The sequence below is a fragment of the Desmodus rotundus genome, chromosome 9 (assembly GCF_022682495.2).
Source record: "Desmodus rotundus isolate HL8 chromosome 9, HLdesRot8A.1, whole genome shotgun sequence".
NCBI classification, from domain to species: domain Eukaryota; kingdom Metazoa; phylum Chordata; class Mammalia; order Chiroptera; family Phyllostomidae; genus Desmodus; species Desmodus rotundus.
This window is the reverse complement of record NC_071395.1, coordinates 91239315-91261877: the sequence shown is the minus strand read 5'-3', so window position 1 is coordinate 91261877 and position 22563 is coordinate 91239315. Positions and strand designations below refer to the sequence as shown.

General features: G+C 36.4%; 1 protein-coding gene across 6 annotated transcripts in view; it reads right to left on the bottom strand.

Annotated features, from left to right (window-relative positions):
• Positions 1-22563, bottom strand: part of KANSL1 (KAT8 regulatory NSL complex subunit 1) — a 158010-nt gene that overhangs the window by 14349 nt on the left and 121098 nt on the right. For all 6 annotated transcript variants that reach the window (XM_024573062.4, XM_053911764.2, XM_045182476.3 and 3 more), the window contains 3 exons: positions 17767-17879; positions 16802-16997; positions 2631-2802 (listed from right to left, as the gene is read on the bottom strand). In XM_024573062.4, coding sequence (XP_024428830.2) covers positions 2631-2802; positions 16802-16997; positions 17767-17879 — 481 coding nt within the window. The remainder of the gene's footprint in view (positions 1-2630; positions 2803-16801; positions 16998-17766; positions 17880-22563) is intronic.

The following is a 22563-nucleotide window of genomic DNA, read 5'->3' as shown; positions in this document are numbered from 1 at the left end:
ATAGTTGCTTGGAATGGGATGGAGTGGGAAAGTATAAGGGCAGTGGTCAGATCTATAGATATGAAAGACAGAGTGTTAACAGGGAATAGGAACTTCCTAGTAGAAACGCTGAATGGTAGAATGAAGGATGTTAGGCAGGTGGTTTGGATATATTTGACTGGAGGATAGAGGAGACAATACAAAACTATACGTAATAACACTGTTGACAAAAAAATGATCACCATGTTTATCAAGCTAATATTCAATGAGTATGGAAGAGGCCTATTCAGAATCAAAATATGACCATAGGCTTCAGGCTTCTTTATTCAAATATGAGCCTATACAATTCAAAACAGTAAACCTGAGAGAGTATCTAATCAAAGAAATGCTCCTAAGTATTCCTTGTGGCTTCGTCTGCAGCTACAGTTCGGAACTGTGTAGAAATCCAACTTCTCTTAATAACCTGGCTTGGAAGGAACACAAATAGAGAAAAACAAAGGACAGGCATCAGATGACTTGAGTTTGAATTCTATAAACCATCTAAACTCATTAGTCATTTAGCCTGAGATAAAGCAATTATCTCTCTAAGCCCGTTTCTTGATCTAGAAAACTGAAGTAACACCTTACGAGATTACTGAGAATAGCAAATAAGTTGTGAAAAAAAGTGCTTCAACCACAAAATGCTATACAAGTAATAGGTATATGAGATATAATCCAAATGGTAAGAGAAGGTGGAAGACAATGACTCTGGAATCTGAAGCACAGAAAATGTTTTAGTGTCTTCCATTTCGTTATAAAGTTAATTTACTGCTGTACCATTCCTGACCTAAACCCCTGCCTGACTTGCTATCCATATGCTCCAAGTTTTCAAAATATTTATACTCTTTCCAGAAGTCAATGGCAGCAAAAACATTATATATATATACCATGCCCTTTCTTTAGTGGAAGGGAGTTTTGATAACAAGTCATGGAGTTGTTACAGCATTTAGGTGGCTAAGAAAGAATTCAATCATTTAAAGAACAGATAAAGAGGAGATTGTCTAGGATACGTATCAGTAATGATTGTTTTTATAAATAAAGTTTTATTGGAACACAGCCACACCATTTGTTTACCTATTGTCTATGGCCGCTTTTGTGTTACAATGGCAGAGTTGTGTAGTTGCACCATAGACTAAACATAGCACAGTTCACAAAATCCAAAATACTGAGCAACTGCCTCTTTAAGGAAAAAAAAAAGTTTACATACCACTCATGCTAACCACCCCCCCAAACCAAGTAAATTTCACATCTCACATAATTCTCATTCTTCAGATAGCCTTTTAAGTACTCCCATTTCAGTCATCCTCCTTGCAAAAACTTGTACAGACTATCTATAAAGTGTTATGAAGGACAAAATAGGAAGAAAAACATGGAACCTCACCCCAAGGAAGCTTAAAATTTAACTAATGAAAAGTAAAAACAGTCATAAAATGCCACAACCATTTGAGAAGAAATGCTAATTACATCCCACAGGCTGGGGTCAGACCATGAAATTATCTGAAAAATCAATAAAATCAACACAGATGAAAGTACTGGCTTCCTGTAGTATCTATCTAGAGCAGTGGTTTCAACATTTTTGCTCACGTACCTCCCCCATATGAAATACAATTTTTTTAAAAAAATCATATTCAGATAGTTGTAAAGGTATTTTCTAAAATACTACAAATGCTTTAAAAATATTTTTATCAACACTTTGCCATGTAAATGTATTTTAGCTTAATTAGCTGAAGAAAAAATCTTTCTTTTAAACCTACTTTAGTCAATCAGACTTTTAGTCAAAGTCTAACTTCAGTTATTCTCTTAATATTTACTCTAAGATGACAGACAGGTAAGGCATAGAATCTAAACAAAAAAGGTACCTCCATCATCAGTAATTTTTTAATTCAAACTTTTTTATTTAACTCCCATGGGATTCTCCTTCAGGCGCCATAAATTCTTGGAAATGGTCCCTTTGTTTGATGTCCCTACTGCCTACAGTTTTTATACTCTGGAGCAAGACCCACACTGAGACTCAATATTGAAAAACCAAACAAAACAGAAAACAGACTCAATACAGGTAAAAGGAATGACTATCTTTTGTGAAACAGGAGAAGAGCAATTATAAAAAAAGAGGCAGAAAAGAAAAATTGGCAGACGCAAAGGTTTATCAGGTAGATGGACCTTAGAAAAACAATACACGCTTACATTGAAGATCTATGCTTATGCACATCCTGGAAAGCTGTCATGTAACCATCCCCAGTAATACGTACACCCCAAAATGAAAACACTCTCTCAGAACAGTGCTGCCCATACTATTTTACAACATGGGGCACACAGACAATACATTTTTAAAGATATACTGGAGTATAATGAAGGAGCCAACTGTCCCTAAACCCCATCTAGCCACTTGAAGGGTTGGGGGGAAATCTCTTGGCAAGTTACAATTTTTTAGTGGCACATTCTGGTCTGATGGATCTGTTGTATCCTATTGGCAAAATTGTAAGAGAAGACTTTTGTTGGCAGAAAGTGATACCATCATAATACCTGAGTTGTACCAGGATCTTGGCTGATTATCTTTCATTGCCAAGCCTGTAAGTCTTATCTATTAGACTATATTCTGAGGCCATTCTTACCATCTGGAAATGCCAGAACTGGGTGAACACAAGCATCCAATTGGGATAGTCGTTCCAACAGAGGGGCTTCATAGTGGATTTCTGGAGGCATGATACTGGCACTGCCTGAGCCACACAGTGCACAGAAGGGATTCACATCACAGCCAGAGCGCACTGGGCTGTTCCGGTGAACCTGTGAAGAGCCAGAGAAAACAGACAATTCAGTGTCTGATAAAAACCCAGCTTCCCACTCATAACACCAAAGATGCAGAAGGTCCTTTCTAGATACTTCTGTGACACTGCTAACAAAATACGATTAGTTTGTTAAGACCTCCATTTCTCCAACAAATGAACCTTCAAAGTAATATAGTAAACTTGCTTCTTCTTTAATAATATGAAATCCAGTTAATTGAAGCTCTAAGTGCTACCTATGTATCAAACTTGTAATACTTTAGAGCCACTAAAACTGTGTTTTCTAAGAATACTTTACAAAACCTACATGTTTTCAACCATCTGCTAAGGTGAAGAGTTGGCTCCTGATTCCCAGGTGGGATGTGACTTGCTCTCTCCAGTAACTGTATCTATAACTAAGAACTTTAAAAACCAACCACATCTTACATCTCCTCTGAAAAAAGACTTTCAGGTGTCTCAAACAAGGTGGCAAGTTTTCCTGGCCTACATGGAACTCATTAGCTACTCTTTAGAACAAGTCTAACATTTGCCAAATCACGTCCCATTAAAAAATCATTTGGGCAGCACACAGTCCTAGAAGAAAAAACTTGCCCGTGGAATGGCACTATGAGAAAGGATGCTAGGAGCAAGGGTAGTATCATAATAAAGATAGCAGGGTAGCATCAAAACTTGCTAGCAAAGACTGTAACAACAGCAAGAGCTGCATTTAGTTTTAGCACAGACATCTCTTGAAAGCTGTTTGACTTTATGGTCATGTATAGGAGAAAGATAAATATGAAAAAACAATGTGGTCTTTATATTAACATTCTTCAACTGCCTACTTCTTGCAACCACAATAAGATGGGTGGCATGCAAAGAGGGTCCTGTGAAGGTTAGTCATATGATCTTTGGCAAAGTCATATATATGACCTCCTCAAACTTACTTGTTAATAAAAGTCCTGCAATGTGAATTTCATGAATTGTAGGAAAGGTAATCATTTCATAAACTGTTAAAAAGCCACACAAATGCTACCTAAACGAGTATATGGCAAGATTTCTCAAAAGCAGCTCTGATGTTTTAGGCTGAATAATTCTTTGTTGTGAGGGCTGTCTCTGTACTCTGTAGGTAAGTAGCAGCATTCTGGCCTCTGTCCATGGTGCAAAAAGTACCCTCCTCCTTCCTCCCTCTTTGTGACAATCAAAAACGACTACAAACATTGCCAAATGTTTCCTTGGAAGGTAAAATTGTTGAAAACCATGGGGCTCAAGTTATGGCCAGGCCTCCTAGAAAAATTCAAAGGATGGGATCCCATTAAATATTAATAGTGAGAACTAAGAAAGCTCAAGACTACTGCAGTCAAGGCAAAAGGACTTGAGAGCAAGCCCGAAGAGGCTTCTACTAATCAGAATTTTTTTTTTTAAAAATCAATGCCTTGAATGTTTACATTGATGATTTCATAATCTGGACTTCATAATTTATCTAATCCATACTCCCCTCTCCACCACAGACTTCAATGATTGCCCTGGGAAGATGGTAGGAAACCAACTTATTATTTTGAAAACTAGTAGGCAAAAAGAAGAAAACACTCATCATGCTTTTTTTTCCTATACAAACTATAACTTAGGGTAAACAAATAGGTGAAAAGGGTAAAACTTTCTCTTTATAGGTAAAGCCTAGCTAATAAATGAAATAGAAACGATACAAGTAGAATACCTCCATTATTCAACTCCTAATGAAATAATAGGTCCAGGCAATGACCACCAATGCCTGGTAACACAAAAGGAGAGACAAGACATTACATGTCTTCTGATGCAAGTTCCCAAGACACCTTTTGTTTTCTTGACAAAGCTCAAAATTAAATTTGTTCAAGACTCTATCGCCAACTACCAGTTTTCAGGAAATGCAGCAGAGGAACATCCCTGACTTTCGACACAGTAGAAACATACTGTATTTTGCCATGTATAATGCACATTTTTTTTGCCCAAGTTTTTGAGGGGAAAAATAAGGATGCACATTATACATGGGTAGTACTAATTCCATATCTATAGAAATGTTTTTAATTGTTATTTACGTTCATGCGTTAAAAGTGTAACTTTAGAATGCAGTAACTATATCTGTATGCAAAAGAACACCCTGGAATATGATCAGTTTGTTTCTAAATATACATTAAAAAAAATTGAATTAAAAAGTCAAAATATTTTTTTCCCTGAAAGTTTGGGCCAAAAACATGGGTGCACAGTATACACAGGAGCGCATCATACACAGCAAAATACAGTATTAATGAATGGATAGGCGCAGGGATATGTAATAAAATACGGCAAAATGTTAATGGTAGCCTCTGGGGATAATAATATACCGCTGGCAGCTATTCATTGTAAAATCATTCAACTTTACCATATTTGAATAATTTCATAATAAAATCTTGGGAAAAAAAGCAATGATAACCACGGAACTACTTCCAGCTATGAGGCAATAACAGTGATCCGATTTATCCTTCAGCCATAAACTAGGAAAGTGGACAACATACAGCTAAAACTGAGAAACACCAGGTGGCCTCTGTGATAGCCCCAGCTTTCTGCATGGAGGCACACTGCCTACAGACTGCACAGCAGGCAGAGCGATGGATCTACACAATCACAGTGGTTTCACTGAGTTAAGGAAAGAAACTCCAAGAGATGAAGTTCAGAAGCTTAGATGACTTGAAATTGTGAAGCAGAGTTCTCCAGAAGAGGAAGCCATACAAAAATATTCATGACATCCTCTTAAGTGTTTGCTCATTTTGAAGCCCACGTACAAGGTGAAACTCCATCAGGTCAGGCAAGGAACAAATGAGAAGCTGTGAACTGAATGATTCCGAGAGTTCACACAAGTGGGAGGCTTTTGATTGTGACTAGAAAAGTGGCATGGAGCATTCAAGAAAGGCCCTAGAAGATCTCTACTGATGAGTGCAGTTAACTATTAAATAAGCTACTCTTCATCCCTAATAAAGGAAAAACTGAACCTCAAGTAACTTACTTGCCAAGAAAACAAAGCCTCTTTAGAGGAAGATAACACAATCCATATACTTCAACCACATAAAATTAAATGTCCAGTATCCAATAAAGTCAAGAAGGCAAGAAAGCTACACTACAGGGATACAATCAGAAAAAAAAAAACAAGCCACAGATACAAAGGGATAAATAACCAAGTTTTCATAATAAATAAATTATAAGGAAAAGGGGTAGGTTACAGCAAACCAGCAACTCTGAGAATAACTAGAAAGGCCGGATTTGTAAAAAAACAAAGCAAGAAATTTAAGCTATTAAGAGAAATGCTAAAACAATAACAATATTGAGGAACCAAGATTCAGAGAGCAAAGAACCATGGAAGTGTGAAGGTACACACCTTCTTGAGGACAATGAGTGATTTCGAAAAAGATGCTTAGACTTTGGTTGCTTGGTAGGTGGCCACTTTGGGGGACAGAAAATTGAGCTTTTCATGGTTTTATACGGCTAAAGAGACAACATAAGTCACCTGAAGAACCAAATTGCCAGTGAAAAGAAAGACAGAAAACTAAGTATGACACATGTCAGGTACTCACCTTTCCAAGGCACTTAGCAAATTCTGAGCTGCGGTTGATAGGAAGCTAAGAAACTAAGCAGAAAGCCTCTAAAAGATAGGGAGAAGGGCTGGGGCAGCCTCACTTTGATGAGGAGACTAGAATTAAGAGTTCAGGGGGCAGGGCACTGGTCAACATACCAGGCTCTCCCAGATGGGAGTTAAGAAACAAGGTTATGCTCTAAGAATGGACCAGAGAGGGACAAAGCCTCACCAAAACTATAACCCAAATGCAACTCAGCTCAGTCCCAATTTGCACACTGAAGTTTTCAGCCCCCATTCTATATGCTTAGAAAGGGAAGAAGGTGACATCTGCTCTGGAGAGAGAACAATGAAACAGCCAAGATCTCTTAAAAATGTAGTATCTTACACTGACTGAAAACAACACAACAGAAACAGAGTACCCAGTAATCCAGATTTTGGAGTCAGCTAACATTTATAAAAAAATAAATATAAATGATTAATATGCTCAGGGAAATATGGAAAAGAAAAATGAAAAGATCAAGAAAAATCATGTGTGTATAAATGAATCAAATGGAAACTTAAGAACTCAACAGAAAAATTTCACATGACACACAGCAGAAGAGAGAATAAGAGAACTGGTAGATAAGTTAATAGCAACCAGATTTAAAAAAACAAAAAAAGGGAAAAAACACACACAGGAAAATACAGAAGAGAATATAAAGGGCATTCAGGGCACTGTGACAAAGCCCAATGTGTTGTTACTGGCATTCCCGGTGGAGAAGACAGAATGGGGAAAAAGACACCAATACTCAGACTTACTAAACTGCAAAACCCAAGCAAAAAGCAAATGCAAATATCATCACACCTAAGCATTTCGTAAAACTTTTTAAATTGCAAGGGAAAAAACAGATAAAGAGGAAACCTATAAAATTAGATTTAAAAGACTCACTGCAATGTATATGGACATTAATTATCTGGATCTTTGTTCAAATAAACTTTAAAAGTAATTCAAAAAAAAATCTTGGTAATCTGAACAGAGTAGTCTCTGACAGCAGTAAAAAAAAAATCACCATTAAAATTAAAAGCATTATTGGTGGCAATAATAACCCACAACGCTGGAGATGATACTATCTGATTCAATCTCAATACAGCCTAAACTTGTAATATAAACAGGACCAATAACTATAGTAGAGGCTTTTACTTTGCTAAGTATTACTTAGAAACTAGATCCCCAAAGAACTAACTGATGGTGCAACCAAAGGGACTAAGATGACAATGGAATAGGGAATGATTTTGAAATTTGTGTCAAAATGCTCATGGCTCACGTGGTATGTAACAGGGAAAAATAAACTGTGGCATGGTTAAACAAACTGTGGCATTACTTCCTATGTGGCATCTAAAATGCCAATACTAGTAATATTAAAAACTGTATATATGCAACTCAAAAATCTATAGTACATGCACACAGCAATTAAAGCAAATGCAAGTGCATGAAATACTGGTAGAAAATGTGCAATCATTTGATCTTTCATTAGTTTATTTTCTATAAACTTTAAGACTATATATGAAAATAAAGTGGGATCAATACTAAGTCAATGTTGCAGAACATTTCTGTATATTTCGTTGATATTTAAAAACATCTGAATCTAGTCATAATTTAAGAATGAGGTTTTAAGAAATAAAAACTGTTGGTGGGTAAAGTTTTCATTTTTTAAACTTTTAATTTCAGTATTGCCAAGTATATAAACATTACCTACACAGAGATTACAGAGCATAAAGCAGATGTTCTGAAATGTTTCTCTTGGAATTCTAGTAGTTCATGAGCATGTTTAATCAGTATTACTTTACAAGGTTCCTTTGTCAAATAAGTTAGGGAAACAAAGAGTTTCCTCTTTTTAACGTAAGACTTCTAAGTCTTTATCATCTTTTATGAATCTTTGAGCAGCAGATACATCATGAAGTGCTCTCCAAATTGATTCACCCATCACATTACAGTGGGGGCAGATATTCTGAAGTATCTTCATGCTTGTCACTACAGTTTACCCTTTGAACAACCCAAGTTTGAACTGCACGGGTCCATTTTTTTTCAATATATACAGTAAATATATTTTTCTATGATTTTTTTCTCTTAGTTTATTGCAAGAATTTATAATATATACAACATACAAAATATGTATTAATCAACTGTTCATGTTATTGGAAAGGATTCTGGTCAACAGTATGCTATTAATGGGTTTAAGTTTTGGGGGAGTCGAAGTTATCCGTGGATTTCAACTGCAAAGGGAGTCAGTGACCTGAACCCTATCTATATTGTTCAAGGGTGAGCTATACTTTGAAATCATGACAGTTATTATACTTGCTGCTAAATCTCGATATTTAGTGTATTACTAAAGAAATACATGTCACTACACCACAATTTTCTAATTACCATTTCAACTACTGAGTTTCCCAACAGTCCATATTTTATGTTTTAAAAATTTATTCTGAAAAGCCCACAGACTTTATCACAATGCCAAAAGGTTTATAGCTGGAATCGGAGTAGGAAATTCTAAGGTGCAAGAAACTGAAGTAGAACTCATAAAGTGAAGGCAATGTTGAGAAAGCCTTGGTCAGCTAGGCAGGGAAATGGTGAAAAAGTTTTAACACCCACCTTGGAACATTACTGGAAAAGTCACCCTAGAAAAAGAGAAAACCCAGACCCAACCCTTGTTCAGATAAGAGGTCTGAAAACATACCACCTGTGTTATGTGTAGGAACTTTAAGCTAAAAATTTGACATTCAAAATTCACCTACATTCCTGAGGCTTTTTCAGAATCTAATGAAAACTGTGCCTTAAGGACTCTTCCATAGCCCAGGGATCCTAGGACTCATACAGAAAACATGCCTCCCTCACCCCTGCCCTAGAGGAGATCACTGTGAAAGATTACACAAGAACAGCGACTGACATGAGGCAGTCAGAAGATGGAGAAATGGGAAGAGTTTGTCCCTAGCAAGCTGGAAATATAACAATGTGAAAACTTTAAAAGAAGTATATTAAATTGTTCAAAGTAGTAAAGAATGGAAGTAATAAAACAAGAACAGAAAAGGATGTTTCTAAAAGTAACCACAAATTCTGAATTAAAAGCATACACAGAAGTAAAAAAACTCAAATGACAGGTTTAACAGTAAACTAAACACAGCCAGAAAGAAACCTGATGAATAGATGGGACAGAACAGTCGTTAAGATTACAGAGAGTAAAGCACAAAACAAAAAGATAAAATTGAAATATACTAAAAAAGTTAGGAATAAGAATCTGCAATAATCTAACAGATATTTTATATTTAAAAAGAGAATGAAAGAGAAGAAAAATTTCAAAACTCAGGAGACAGAACTCTCAGAACAAAGGTACAGACTAAGACCCTAAATGGCTAAAAAGTAGTTCATTCTCTAATTATGTGCCTTGATAATGAAAAAAACAACAAGAAAGGTAGGAGGTTGGAGCATTTAAGTTACCAGGGAGAAGATACAGATAACCTACACAGAAACATTTAATGGAACATCAGAATCTTCATCTATAATATCAGAAGGCAATGCAATACCATCAAAGTGCTAAATAAAATTTTACATGCAGTTAAAAGCCATCGTTCAAGAATAAAGTCAATCTATACTGTGTGTATTCACAAATACACACATGTATATATTTACATATAACTGTTTTTAATATATACAGACAGACTCTACAACCATAAGAATGCCGGTGGAGGACTACTAAAGAATGTACTGGGCAAGGAGGATGGAATAGGATGCAAGAAAAGGCTGTCTTAAAAAAAGTTATGGGAGAAATGATTCCAAATATAATAGTAATCAAAGTAAACGTAAATAGATTTAACTCACCCCTTAAAAACACACCTAAAACAAACTAACACAGAAAAACTAAAAGAGATGGGAAAAAAAGAATTATCTAGCAAGTACTTATCAAAGAAACCTATTTAAAGTAAAAGCATTAACATAGACCAAAAGGGAAACAACATAATGATGATGTTGCAAACAATAAAGAACAACTAACAATCATGGACTCCTGTGTACCTAACCAGTCATTTGTAATTATATGGGGGGAGGGGGGGAGAATATATATGAAATGAGGGGGAGAATGAGGAAATGAGATGAATGTTGTGTAAGGGTACAAACTTGCAACTACTGGATAGGTAAGTCCTGGAGATCTAATACACAGTATAGTGATAATAGACCATTGTATTATAAACATCAAAAGTGGTAAGAGACTAGATCTTAATTATTCTTTTCATTGTTCCATCTGGTCACAAAAAGGAAATGATGATTATGTAACATAATAGATGTGCTAGTTAAGGCTACAATGGCAATCATATTGCAATATAAATATCAAATCAACATGTTGTATACCTTAAATTTATACAATGTTACATATCAAATATATTTCTTAAAAAAACCCAGAAAGACCAAAGGATACAGAAGATATGAATACAATTAATAAGCTAAACATATGCGTTAAATTTATAACCTTGAAGTCAACAAACAGGATATGAATATACTCACACCCAAACAATGTCTTTTTAAAGGAAATGTGGACTGCTTGAAAAAGCTGAAAGTGACATATATCAACAGAGATCTTGAAAACACAATTGAGTTAAAAAAAAAACCACACCAACCGAATAGCAGAACATGTACACACCATGACAACATATATATATATAAACACACAGTTTTTAAAAAACTTTTGACTGATTGATTTTTGAGAGAGAGGAAGGGAATGGGGAGGGAGGGAGAAGAGGGGGAGGAAGAGAAGGAAGAGGAGGAAAGGGGGAGAGGGAAGGGGGAGGGGGAATGAAGAGAGGGGGAAAGAGAAACATGGATTTGTTGTTCCACCTATTTATACATTCACTAGTTGACTCTTGTACGTGCCCTGACCAGGGATTGAATCTGCAACCTTGGCATATGGGTAAGGATGACGGTCTAACCAACTGAGCAACTTGGCCTGGACCTATATACAGTTTTATACAAATTTTAAACTAAACAATACTGCATTGTGCTCATGCATAAGTGTATGTAGTACAAATAAGAACCCGAAATGGGAGTATATGTATCAAATTCATGACAGTGGTTGCCTATGGGGAAGGAAGCAAGTAAAGGAGGCAGAAAATAAAAGGAACACTGTTTATCTATAATTTTCTTTTAAATATTAAAACACAACAACACATGAAGTGGCCCTAGGTGGTATATGGCTCAGTGGATTGGATGCTGGCTGGCCTGTGAACCAAAGGGTCGCCAGTTCAATTCCCAGTCGGGACATATGCCTGGGATGGGGGCCAGGTCCCCAGTAGGGGAGTGCGAGGGGCAACCACACACTGATGTTTTTCCTTTTTTTCCCTCCCTATCCCTCTTTCTAAAAATAAAATAAATAAAATCTTTAAGAAAACAAACCATGAAATAAAAGAAGTCAAGATATTAACATTTAGTGTAGTATGTACACAGATGTTTGTTATTTCATTCTTTATACTTTACAGAACTAAAATAATTAGGGGAAGAGGCAGGTAAACCTGGTTAAGTTTTTCTATACACAGGGGCTTGTCGTTCTTCATAAAATAAATTCAGTGGTGCACAAGAGCCCCAGGAAACTGGCAGTGGGAGTAAAGGAAGTCCAACTATTTCAGAGATTTCAGAGCAAACCGAGGGATTGAATTGAGAATAGCACCTATCAACTTGTCTTCCAGATTTAGAATTGAGAAAATGATCCACCTATCATATGCAGTAGAGACATGGACCAACGTCCAAAGGCCAGTATACTGAGTAAAATAGTGTCCCCTCCCCAGACCCTGCCCAAAATTCAATCCCACCCAGAACCACAGTATGTGGCCTTATTTATTTGTAAATCATTTAACAGGAATATTGGATTAGAGTGGGCCTTAAATCCAAGGACTGGTGTCCTTATAAGACCATGTGAAAATGCAGACACAGACACACAGGAGGATGATCATGTGAAGAGAGAGGCAGAGACAGGAGTTATGCTGCCACAAGCCAAGAAATGCTAAGACCTGCTGGCAATTACTAGAAGCAGGAAGTGGCAAGAAAGAATTCTTCCCTACAGCCTTCAGAGGCAGCAAGGATTGACACCTTGATTTCATATATAATACACTTTCATAAAAGTTTAGAGGTTGGTATTCTAAACACTGGGTGATTTCTGAGTACTCTTAGTAGCTTTAATTCCTAAGGAACTACCATTTTCCACATGGCACCTTTGCTCCTTCCCAAAAAACTACTACTGAAAGTTGGGCCTCCAAAGTCTATCATAAGAATCTCCTATCAATAAAAAAGATATCCCATTGATATAGAATTTTTCACTTGATACTGACTCACAATCATTTTAGTTCTTCAGTTCTCAACCACAAGTATCATGGCTCTAAGCCTTAGGAGAATGTCCTCTATGTTCCTCAACCACGATACAAAGGAAAAAAGTGGAGGACCACTGGGAATCCTACAGAAGCTAACTCTAAAATTTAACCCAAAGCGATCCTCCTGTATAATTACACTCCTCCAACAGATTATAAAAATTTGAAAACCATGCCAGAACACTGTCAAACCATTTGATAAGAAATGTTATTTTAAAAAAATTAAAAAGAAGTGTAAGTCCCACTCCAAAATTTCAAGGCATTTTATTTTATCCTTTTAATATACCATCTGTTTGCAGAAGGACGCCCAATCCACTGAGCCACACCAGTCAGGGTGAAAAAATACCACCTGTACTATGATCCAGTTTATACAATAACTTCACTTGACAAAATAAAAAGTAACCCTACATACACACTGGTCTCAAATTTATTTTAAAAATTTTATTGATCTAAAATCTCACTATTTAGAAACTAATGTTTTAGATTAAGTCATAAACATCTACCTTACAGAAGAAACAGCAGGCCACAAAATAAACATGATACATTATCAATACTTCCCACTTGACTGTTTCTTCATTGGCTTAGCTAATTACTAACATCTAACATATTAGACCCTTAAAGTGATGAAATATATAATAAATAACAACACAGGCAAATTGCAATGATCTGTCCTAATATTACAATAAAATCATGATACAGGAAAGTACCTCATATTCTCCCCAAGCTTTACTGATTTCCATAGAAAATAACCTCACTCTCCTATTCTCAAAGCTCTCTGTCCTCCTAACTCTAATATTCACTTATGACACCCTACTGATGCTTTTTTAAGACTACTTTAAAAATCCATTGCATCTTCAATACTTTAGAGCCTTTAGACTACTATTTCTTCCAGCATTACTACTGTTAGTCTGTCTTTCTGCCTCCAGTCTCTCTTGCACCAATCCACTCCAAGATACACTACCTGCAGATTTAGCTTCCCCAAAATAGTGTATGACACTTCATTGCTCAAAACTCTAAAACTCTCTAAACTCAGGAGATAAAGCCAAATCAACAGTTTGGATTGGGCATCCAAAGCCTTTCATAATTCACTAATAGGTCTCATTCCCATTTATGTCCAACAAGGTTATCTTACTGAACCCTTTGTATTGTAGTCACTCATTTTAAAATACCAGTGACATAAAAACAGCCTTGTAGGGGCAAAAAGACATGCTACTACATTAAAAGTATGTCTCAATTATTATATTCCAATTTCAAAAATGCTGATAAAACTTGGTAGAATAAAATTCCAGCCATGATTCAACTAAGATAGCAGTCTGGTAAAACAGTAACTGAATGAGCTCCCTAAAGTGAGTTTTATATTTGCTTCTGGAATGCAGTAGAAGTAATTTAGAATGTAGGTAAGCAACAATATTGCCATTAAACATTTGTTTTTTACATTCTGAACTCTGGTAATTATACTAGTACCCAACTTTTTTGGGAGGGTAGGAGGGTGAGAGGGAAATGAATTACAAAAGTAGTATGAATTAATCCAGAAACAAACAGTTCTCATTAAGGTTTTTTCTTTAGAAACTTGAAAACAAATCTTACTACAGTAAATGTGAACTCACTGCCACTTACCAATATCAGAAAATGATTTATCTGTTAACTTCTTTGCTATCTAGCCCTGCCACCAGAAAGTAAACTACATGAGGACAAGGACTTTTGTCCACCAATGAAACTCAGATGACCTGGAACACAGTGGGCACTAAAAAAACCCCTGCTGAATAAATTTGCTTGGCCAATCAAACACCTCAAGATGATAAAAGGCAAGATGCTTGCTCAACAATGAAAATCCCTCATATTGTTGAGCAACAAAAATAGAGAAAATGGCCCTTGTCTCCAACTTTGGCAGAACTCCAGTATTTCTGCTATAACCAGCAAATGGTTTATTTCCCAAACTAAATTTATTTGTCTTATTTCCCATGCAGCTTACTTCTGCATTTGTCAGGATGATTGTTTCAGCAACTGGTATTAGAGTCAAAGGGTCTTTAGAGCATGCTTTGTATGTCTTCTCCTTGCCTCAACTATCTTTTAAAAATGTGTTTGTATCTTCAAATATCAATGAGAAACCTGCCAAATATCTTATTCTTTTCTGGTATTTTGGTAGTTTAGGTAGTCTGAGGAATAAACAAGAGAGAAATGGTACAGGCTCATGGTTAATTTTCACTTATAATATTTTTCCTTTAAAAAAAAAAAAAAGATCATGGCAACATTATAGTCTAAACACATACTACAACAAAGTAAGCCAATCACCGAAAAGCCACTATCCAAATACTAATGGTCCCCACAATTCTCTTCCTCTCCCCTCTCTTCTGTCATTAGTTTTTCTCATCAGCAAACATACTGTAATAGTTGTATCTTAAGATTCCCCTTCAAACATGCTATTTCTCTGCTCACCTTTATAGAAACATTCTTTGATAGTGTTATCTATGATGGTTTCCTCAGTTCTTTCCTTCCCATTCTCTCCTAACTTACTCTGATCAGAATTTCACTCTTCTCCCCCCTAATTAAACTGTACACATTGGTCTCCAACAACCTTGGCCCCCACCAAATCCAATGGTCAATTTTCATTCTTTATCTAACTTGACCTGTCTGCAGTATCTAACAGATGATTGATCATTCCTTCCTCTCTGAAAAACACTTAAAAAAAACAAAAAAACTCACAAAAACCAAAAAATCTAGGACCTTTCTTCACTGCTTTGAGAGAGAGGAAAACATCGACTGGTTGCCACCTATACACACCCCAACCAGGGCAGGGATCAAAACTGCAACCTTCCAGTCTATAGGATAAGGTGATGACACCACCCTTGCAGCTACAAATGGGCTCCAACCAAGCCAGCCAGGGCTGAAAAACACTTCATTCATTTGCCTTCCACATACCACACCCCCTTAGTTTTTCTTCTACTTCACTAGTCACTCCATGCCTTCCTCTAAGTCTCTTCCTTATCTTTCTTATCTGCAAGCCTTGGAAAGCCTCCAAGCTTTACTCCATCTGAGCAACCAGATGGTCCCCATTCCTTTCCTCTGCTGCATTTTTCCCTCAGCACTTAACATTATAGGTCACATGTATACTTCATTTATTGTTTTATTTTCTGTCTCATGCAACAATGTATTTCATGAGGTTTTTGTTTAGTGTATTTCCAGTAGATAGAACAGATCTAGCTAGCTCATTGTAGAAAGCTCAGTAAATATTTCTGGATGAGTGAATGAACAACTGATAACAGTAACAGCCACTTTGTACTAGTAACTTATGAGCCAGACACCCCATAAGCAAGTTACATATATTTCATTTAACTCTCAAACAACCCTGTGAGATTTCAGAGTCTGGGGGTGGAGTAGGGGATGGCGGTGTTGGGAGGAGGTGTTAGCTTGCCCCATATCACAATACTAAGTAGCAGTGCCATACTTCAAACCCAAGTTTACCCTCTTCAAAGTTAATTCTCTTAACCACTACATGACATTAAACTTACTGGAGTTATTACTTCATTAGTTTTAGAATAAATTCAAATCTGCTGGTTTCCTGTGGTTGTGAATTAATCTCCATTTTCTCTGTGAGATTAGTAAATATGCATTTACTAATACCAATTTATAAATTTTAATGGAAATTCTTAAAGGAAAGCACTCTCTACATTTCCATTTTTGGTGATGATAATACAAGTGAGAAGGCACCACTATTCTTCACAATGTTGACTGCAGCATTTGAACTTCCTCTCTCCCATTTCTACTAAAAAGCTCAAGCCAATGGTTTCCAAACCTGGCTGAAGAGTCACCCGGGAGTTTTTTATTGTTGTTTCGTTAAAAACAAAATTACCAGGCCCAACTCTAGAGCAAGAGAATCAGAATCTCTGGGAAACACAGTTAAGGAGCTTAGCATTTTTTAAAGCTCCCCAGGAAATCTCGGTGGTTAGCTAAGTTTGGAAAACACTAGTTAAATGAACCAAAGTTGGCAAAAGACAAATACCTCTATCTGGGCATCTGGCTCATGGTTTAACAATGACCAAGTCTCACTGGTACTGACCTTCTTAGAAAGAGGAACGATGCTGTTGGGTCGAACAAGCCTCCGTTTCTTACAGCTCAGTACAGGACGTGTTCGGGCTGCCACGCAGGTGCCATCAGTTGATGAAGAAACTAGATTCAGTCGTTGCTTTTTATGTAATTGTTCCTCAGCATCAGAGCTGTCTCCTGGCATGTGGTCTGCCAAGACAGGCTGAAGACTACATGAGAGGAAGGAAGAATATTCAATTCTCAGAAGACTCAAGGAAACAAAGCTGCTTCAACCTCCTCTTCTTGCAAATGTTCACAGACAAAAATAAGTGTTCTGGAGCAGAAGAGGATTAGCAGACATGTCCTGATGCTCATGTCTGCTCATCTAACTATGTGTGCAGTGCCTGTTTTTATTTGTAAGGCTCTTGGTGGACACTACCTCTGTCGTGTCTGCGTAAAGTGCGTAAGTCAGTAAGTGAACTCAGGCTCTAATGATCAAGTAAGTTCTCTTCTACAACGGAAACATGAATTAAAAAACAATGAATTTTGCAAAGGTTAATGAGCTGCCTAAGAATCAGTTCTCCCGTGAAACTCAACTTTTAGGGAAACGCATGTATTTTTCACTTGTAGAGGATTCTTTAAACTTCCGTAAATACAGATTTACAAAACACAGTCTTTATGGATTTAATGTGTTCCAGAGTAGAGGAGTTTATGTAAACACTTCTGAGAAAATTCTACAAACACAATGATTCATAGTAATTGTAGGACTTTTCATATTTCTCCACAATGAGTCAATTTTAGGCCTCAGTAAGTAAAAGGGAAATACACTAGCATGCTAATTAAAACATTGTCGCTACAGTGGAAGACATGCACAATATTATTAAGTGATGAGGTTTTTGCTTCTTCAAACCAGGGTTAGTCTAGCTAGGGATAACTAGGAGCTCCAAACTCATTTTTCACAAGCCTACTCTGAGTGTGTAAGTAGAAGAGGCAATTCACCTGTTAATAACTCCATTCACAGGTCTCAATGCTCCACATGATTTTGTAGCTAATGACTCTGAAGGATGACCAGAGGCACCATGGTTTTCCAGTGGCTGAGAAACAGACTCGGTCTGAATAAGGAGAAGAAAAATAATACACTATCAACAACACTTAATAGCATCCAGCCTGAAAAACAGCACTACTGCATTTTAAATAAAGCACCTACAAATTTCTGATAGCTAACCTGAAAAAGAAAACTTGTATGACTAAAGAAAAAGAAAACAATTAATTAGTTTTGCCTGAGGAGAAGGGAGTGTGGAACCAAAATATTTAGCAGACTAAAAGTAGTAAGTGCCTACTGAGAGGGAAATGACCTAAATGATTCAGTGGAACAGAAGCTTAGCAAAACAAGTACATAGTAAATGACCAGATCTTCAACTACGAGGTAATAAGAATATGTAAGTTCAGTATTGAGACAAATAAGAAAATTCAAATGTGCTTAATTCTTCTTAAATTCACACCAATGCATACCAATGCAATTGGAAGCCTCTTTCTAGAAAACCATAATTTGTTCAATAATACATATGTATATTTCTATACATATAGAAAAAATTAATAAAATCTTAATGCTATCAGGTAGTGACCTACTGTTTTTGGACCATACAAATCAAATATATGCTCAAAATACCGTGAAATGAAAAAAGGGAGGAGGAAAGAATCTGCGAAGTTTTCATTTCTTTCTTTTTTTAAAAGATTTTATTTATTTATTTTAGAGATGGGAAGGGAGGGAGAGAGGGAGAGAAACATCGATGTGTGGGAGACACATGGATCGGTTGCCTCTCCCCTGCCCCCAACCAGGTACCTGGCCCACAACCCAGGCATGTGCCATGACACAGAATCAAACTGGCATGGGCCAACACTCAATCCACTGAGCCACACCACCTAGGGCTAGTAAGTTTTAATTTCAATATTTCAAAATAAATTATATTTTTAATAGGCTCACCCATGAAATGTCAATCATATGGGGTCTCTGAGGTATAGGCAATAAAGCCACAGATGCAATTATCCCTTGGCTCTGGGAGTTGTTGGAATACCAAAAAATGGCTATGGATCCTTGTCACCATACACTCAAAATGACTTGGGGTAAGGGGTGTTCTGAAGTTCTCTTTCCTGCAACTAGTGTATATCAAAGCTAATGAAAAAATTTTAATACAAATTACCCAAAAAGTTAGATCAAAGTAGTGAATAAACATGTAAGACATACCAGTATATTAATAATGAATGAACACTGGGAAATTGTCCTTTCTTCCTTCTTAGATACCCTATACCTCTAGTGAGGTATCACAAATATCTTGAATAAGTACATTAGTTAATGATGCCAAAATCATGGTAAATTGGTATGCATACTCATTGCCTTAAATGCTATACTAATTTCCTCTTGGCAAGTAATGTGATATTAAGTAGCAAGAGTTATAAAAATGTCCATATCCTCTGGCAAGGTGTTTTACTCAATCTTAAAAATCTCAATTAACATATCCCCTAAAATCTTTATACACAAAGCTGGTCACTGCAATTGATACCAATAACCTAAATAAATTTTCAACATATGAGGCACAGTTATAAGTTGTGAACCCACCAAATAAGAATATTGAAAATAATCATAAAGGACATTTCTTTTTCCTTTATGCTAGAAAAATATTTAAAGGTAAAAGGTAAAAAAAATAATACAGGGCTAAATTCAAATATTTTAAATACAATTTGTGGTGACTAAAATACACATATGTAGATAATGACAAGACAAAAATAGTATTACAGAGGTAAAACTATTCTGAAATTTTATTTATACTAAAATTATTTATTTATTTATTTTTAGAGAGATAGGAAGGGAGGGAGAAAGAGAGGGGGAGAAACATCAATGTGAGAAACACTGATTGGTTGCCTACTGCACATGCCCTAACTGGGGACCAGCCTGCAATCCAGGCACGTTCCCTTACCAGGAATCGAACCGGAGACCTTTCACTTTACAGCACAATGAGCCAGATGAGCCAACCAACTGAGCCAGATGGGTCAGGAAATTTCCTTTATATTTAGATAATATTTATCTGAAACAGTTTTGAATTATTCATTTTTAAAATTTTCAATCAGCATAATGATGTTCCAAGTCCACAGGCTGCTAAAACCTAATATTTATGTTTACCAACACCACTGAAAATACACATTTGGAATCTTAAAAAACAATAATTGCAAAAACAGTCTTACACATTTTTATTGCTTGATGTATCCGAAGATTAATTTATTTTAAAAGTCCTGATTGGTCAGTGTTTTTTAGTACTGTGGATCAAATATTCCCCAGCCAGTATTTATCCCTCTACTTTGTATCTCAAAACTCTCAATGGGCCCATGCACCATTCACTCATCTGTCCCTGGTGATTGCAAAACTTCAAGAAGAAAGTTGCTCCTACGTAACCAATGGTAGGAAGATTATACCTAGGATTGTTTAAAAAGAAAAATCAAAAGCTTACATTTTTAGCATGCTTTTCTTCTGAGAAAGCCCTAGCCCTTCTTCGCTTGTTATCCCCCTCATATCCACAAAGTAAGGAAACAGTAAAAGAGCAAGGTTTATTTTACAAACAGAAACAAACACAAATAAAGAAGTCATTTGTTAAAAGCCACAGAAGTAATGTTCTTCCTAAAACAAAACAAACCTCCTCAATTTCAAATCCAGTCTTCAAAAGAAATATAGGAAGGATAATCCAGAAAGTAAGGGAACTGACTGTCTATAGAAGGTGGGAACAGGATGGAAAGAAGGGGAAAATGGGAACAGGGTAGTAGGAATGATAGCCTTTGGCTAGGTCAGGGTCTTTGAACTATAGTAATGTTTCTCATACATGAAAAATAAATAACAGAGTTCAACTACTGTGTGATCTCTGTTATTTCGTGAAGGGGGCACAAAAAGTAGAACACTGTAGTAACAAAAGAATGTAACTATTACAAAACAGTGACATACTCACACTGAAAGTTTATGAGAAAGAAAGGAACTAACCTAAGTATAACTTCAGAAAACAGTATTTTGACTGTATGCCATAGGGCTAACATACTGTACACCATATTGTACTCTGGTTAGAAAATACATTTCTCACAGGGGTATGAGTTGGCAATGATGAAAGAACTTACAGGATACCAGGATTGAACAGGTAAGTATCAGTAAGAAAAGAGGAAGGCTCTGGCGTAAGCATCTGGTATTAGTACAAACTCTTGGTTTTTAACAGATGGATATATACAGATGGGTATCTACCCATATACACATTATTATCTCCTAGCTTTGTCTGATACCAAGTAGCAATAAGCACAACTAAGTACACAGATCTTGTTTTCAAAACCCTGAAAAAAAGGAACCAAAGGCTGGAGCAGGTAAAATACAAAATGAACCGGAACATCTTGGTGTGCCAGGAAGTGAATGCCATAAACAAACAAACAAACAAACAAACAAACAGGGAGGGAGGGAGGGAAGGAGGGCAGGCAGGCAGGCAACAGAGAAGCATGTTGAAAAGGACACAGGAGCCAATCTAAAGGAAGTACCAATGCCAAAGGCTGACGCAATGGGAGCAACTGAATAAATAGTAATAGTAGAAGATTATAATATATAAAATAAAAAGCCACACATCCATTCTGATATAAACAATTGAATGACTACATAAACAAACAAACAAGGGAGAAAAGACAGCTCTTCCTAACAGAACTCCAGTTAACAAATGGTAGAAAATAGAAAATCACCATTTAGTAAACATGACAGTAATAACAGTTGAGGGCAAAAACCTCTTGTGGATGACAACTGCGGGTTAAAGTATAATGAGCAACAGAATATTACACAGTATCTCCCCATGACAGTCATTCATTACAAAGAGAAAAATACTAATTCCACAGTGGAGAAACCTGGCAGGTACCCAAAAAAACTATCGCTTCCAACATCATGTACCTCTAATATGGTGTACTGAGAAGCACAGTTATCACTTCTGTGGTATTACTACAGAAAATGCATAACCTCTAACAATGAGAAAACACCGAGCAACTCCAATCTGAGAAACATCATACAAAGTAACTGACCAAAATAACGTGTCATGGTCATGAAAGACAAGGAACGAGGAACTCTCACAGATTGGAGGAGACTTAAGAGATATGACGGCTAAAAGCAATCAGGTGTTTTGAACCAAAGAGGAACATTAGTGAGAAAGACTGAAATTCAAACGGTCTTGTATCAATATCAATGTAGGCTTGTATCAATGTTAATTCCCAATTTTGATCATTGTACAATGTTACGCAAGCTGTTAAATAATACGGGAAGCTGGGAGAAGGCTATGTGGGGACTCAGTACTACTTTTATAACTTCTTATTAAGTCTAAAATAATTTTTTTTTAAAGTTTTTATAAACAACAAAGAGCCCTGGCTGGTGTAGCTCAGTGGATTGAGTGCGGGTCTATGAACCAAAGAGTAGCCGGTTCGATTCCCAGTTAGGGCACATGCCTGGGTTGTGGGCCAGGTCCCCAAATGGGGGTGCGTGAGAGGTAACCAACCACACATTGATGTTTCTTTCCCTCTGTTTGTCCTTTCCTTCCCCCTCTCTAAAAATAAATAAAATCTTTAAAAAAAAAAGAAATATTTATGCATCATTAATAAAAAAAGGAAATTTTCATATACAAATCTGGTATTAGCCTACAGCTTCCTGTCACCTATGGGATAAAGCATAAACTCATTAAGATAAAAACAAAATTCTTTATGAATTGTCCCAATCATCCAAGACTCCATCATAATTTTTGC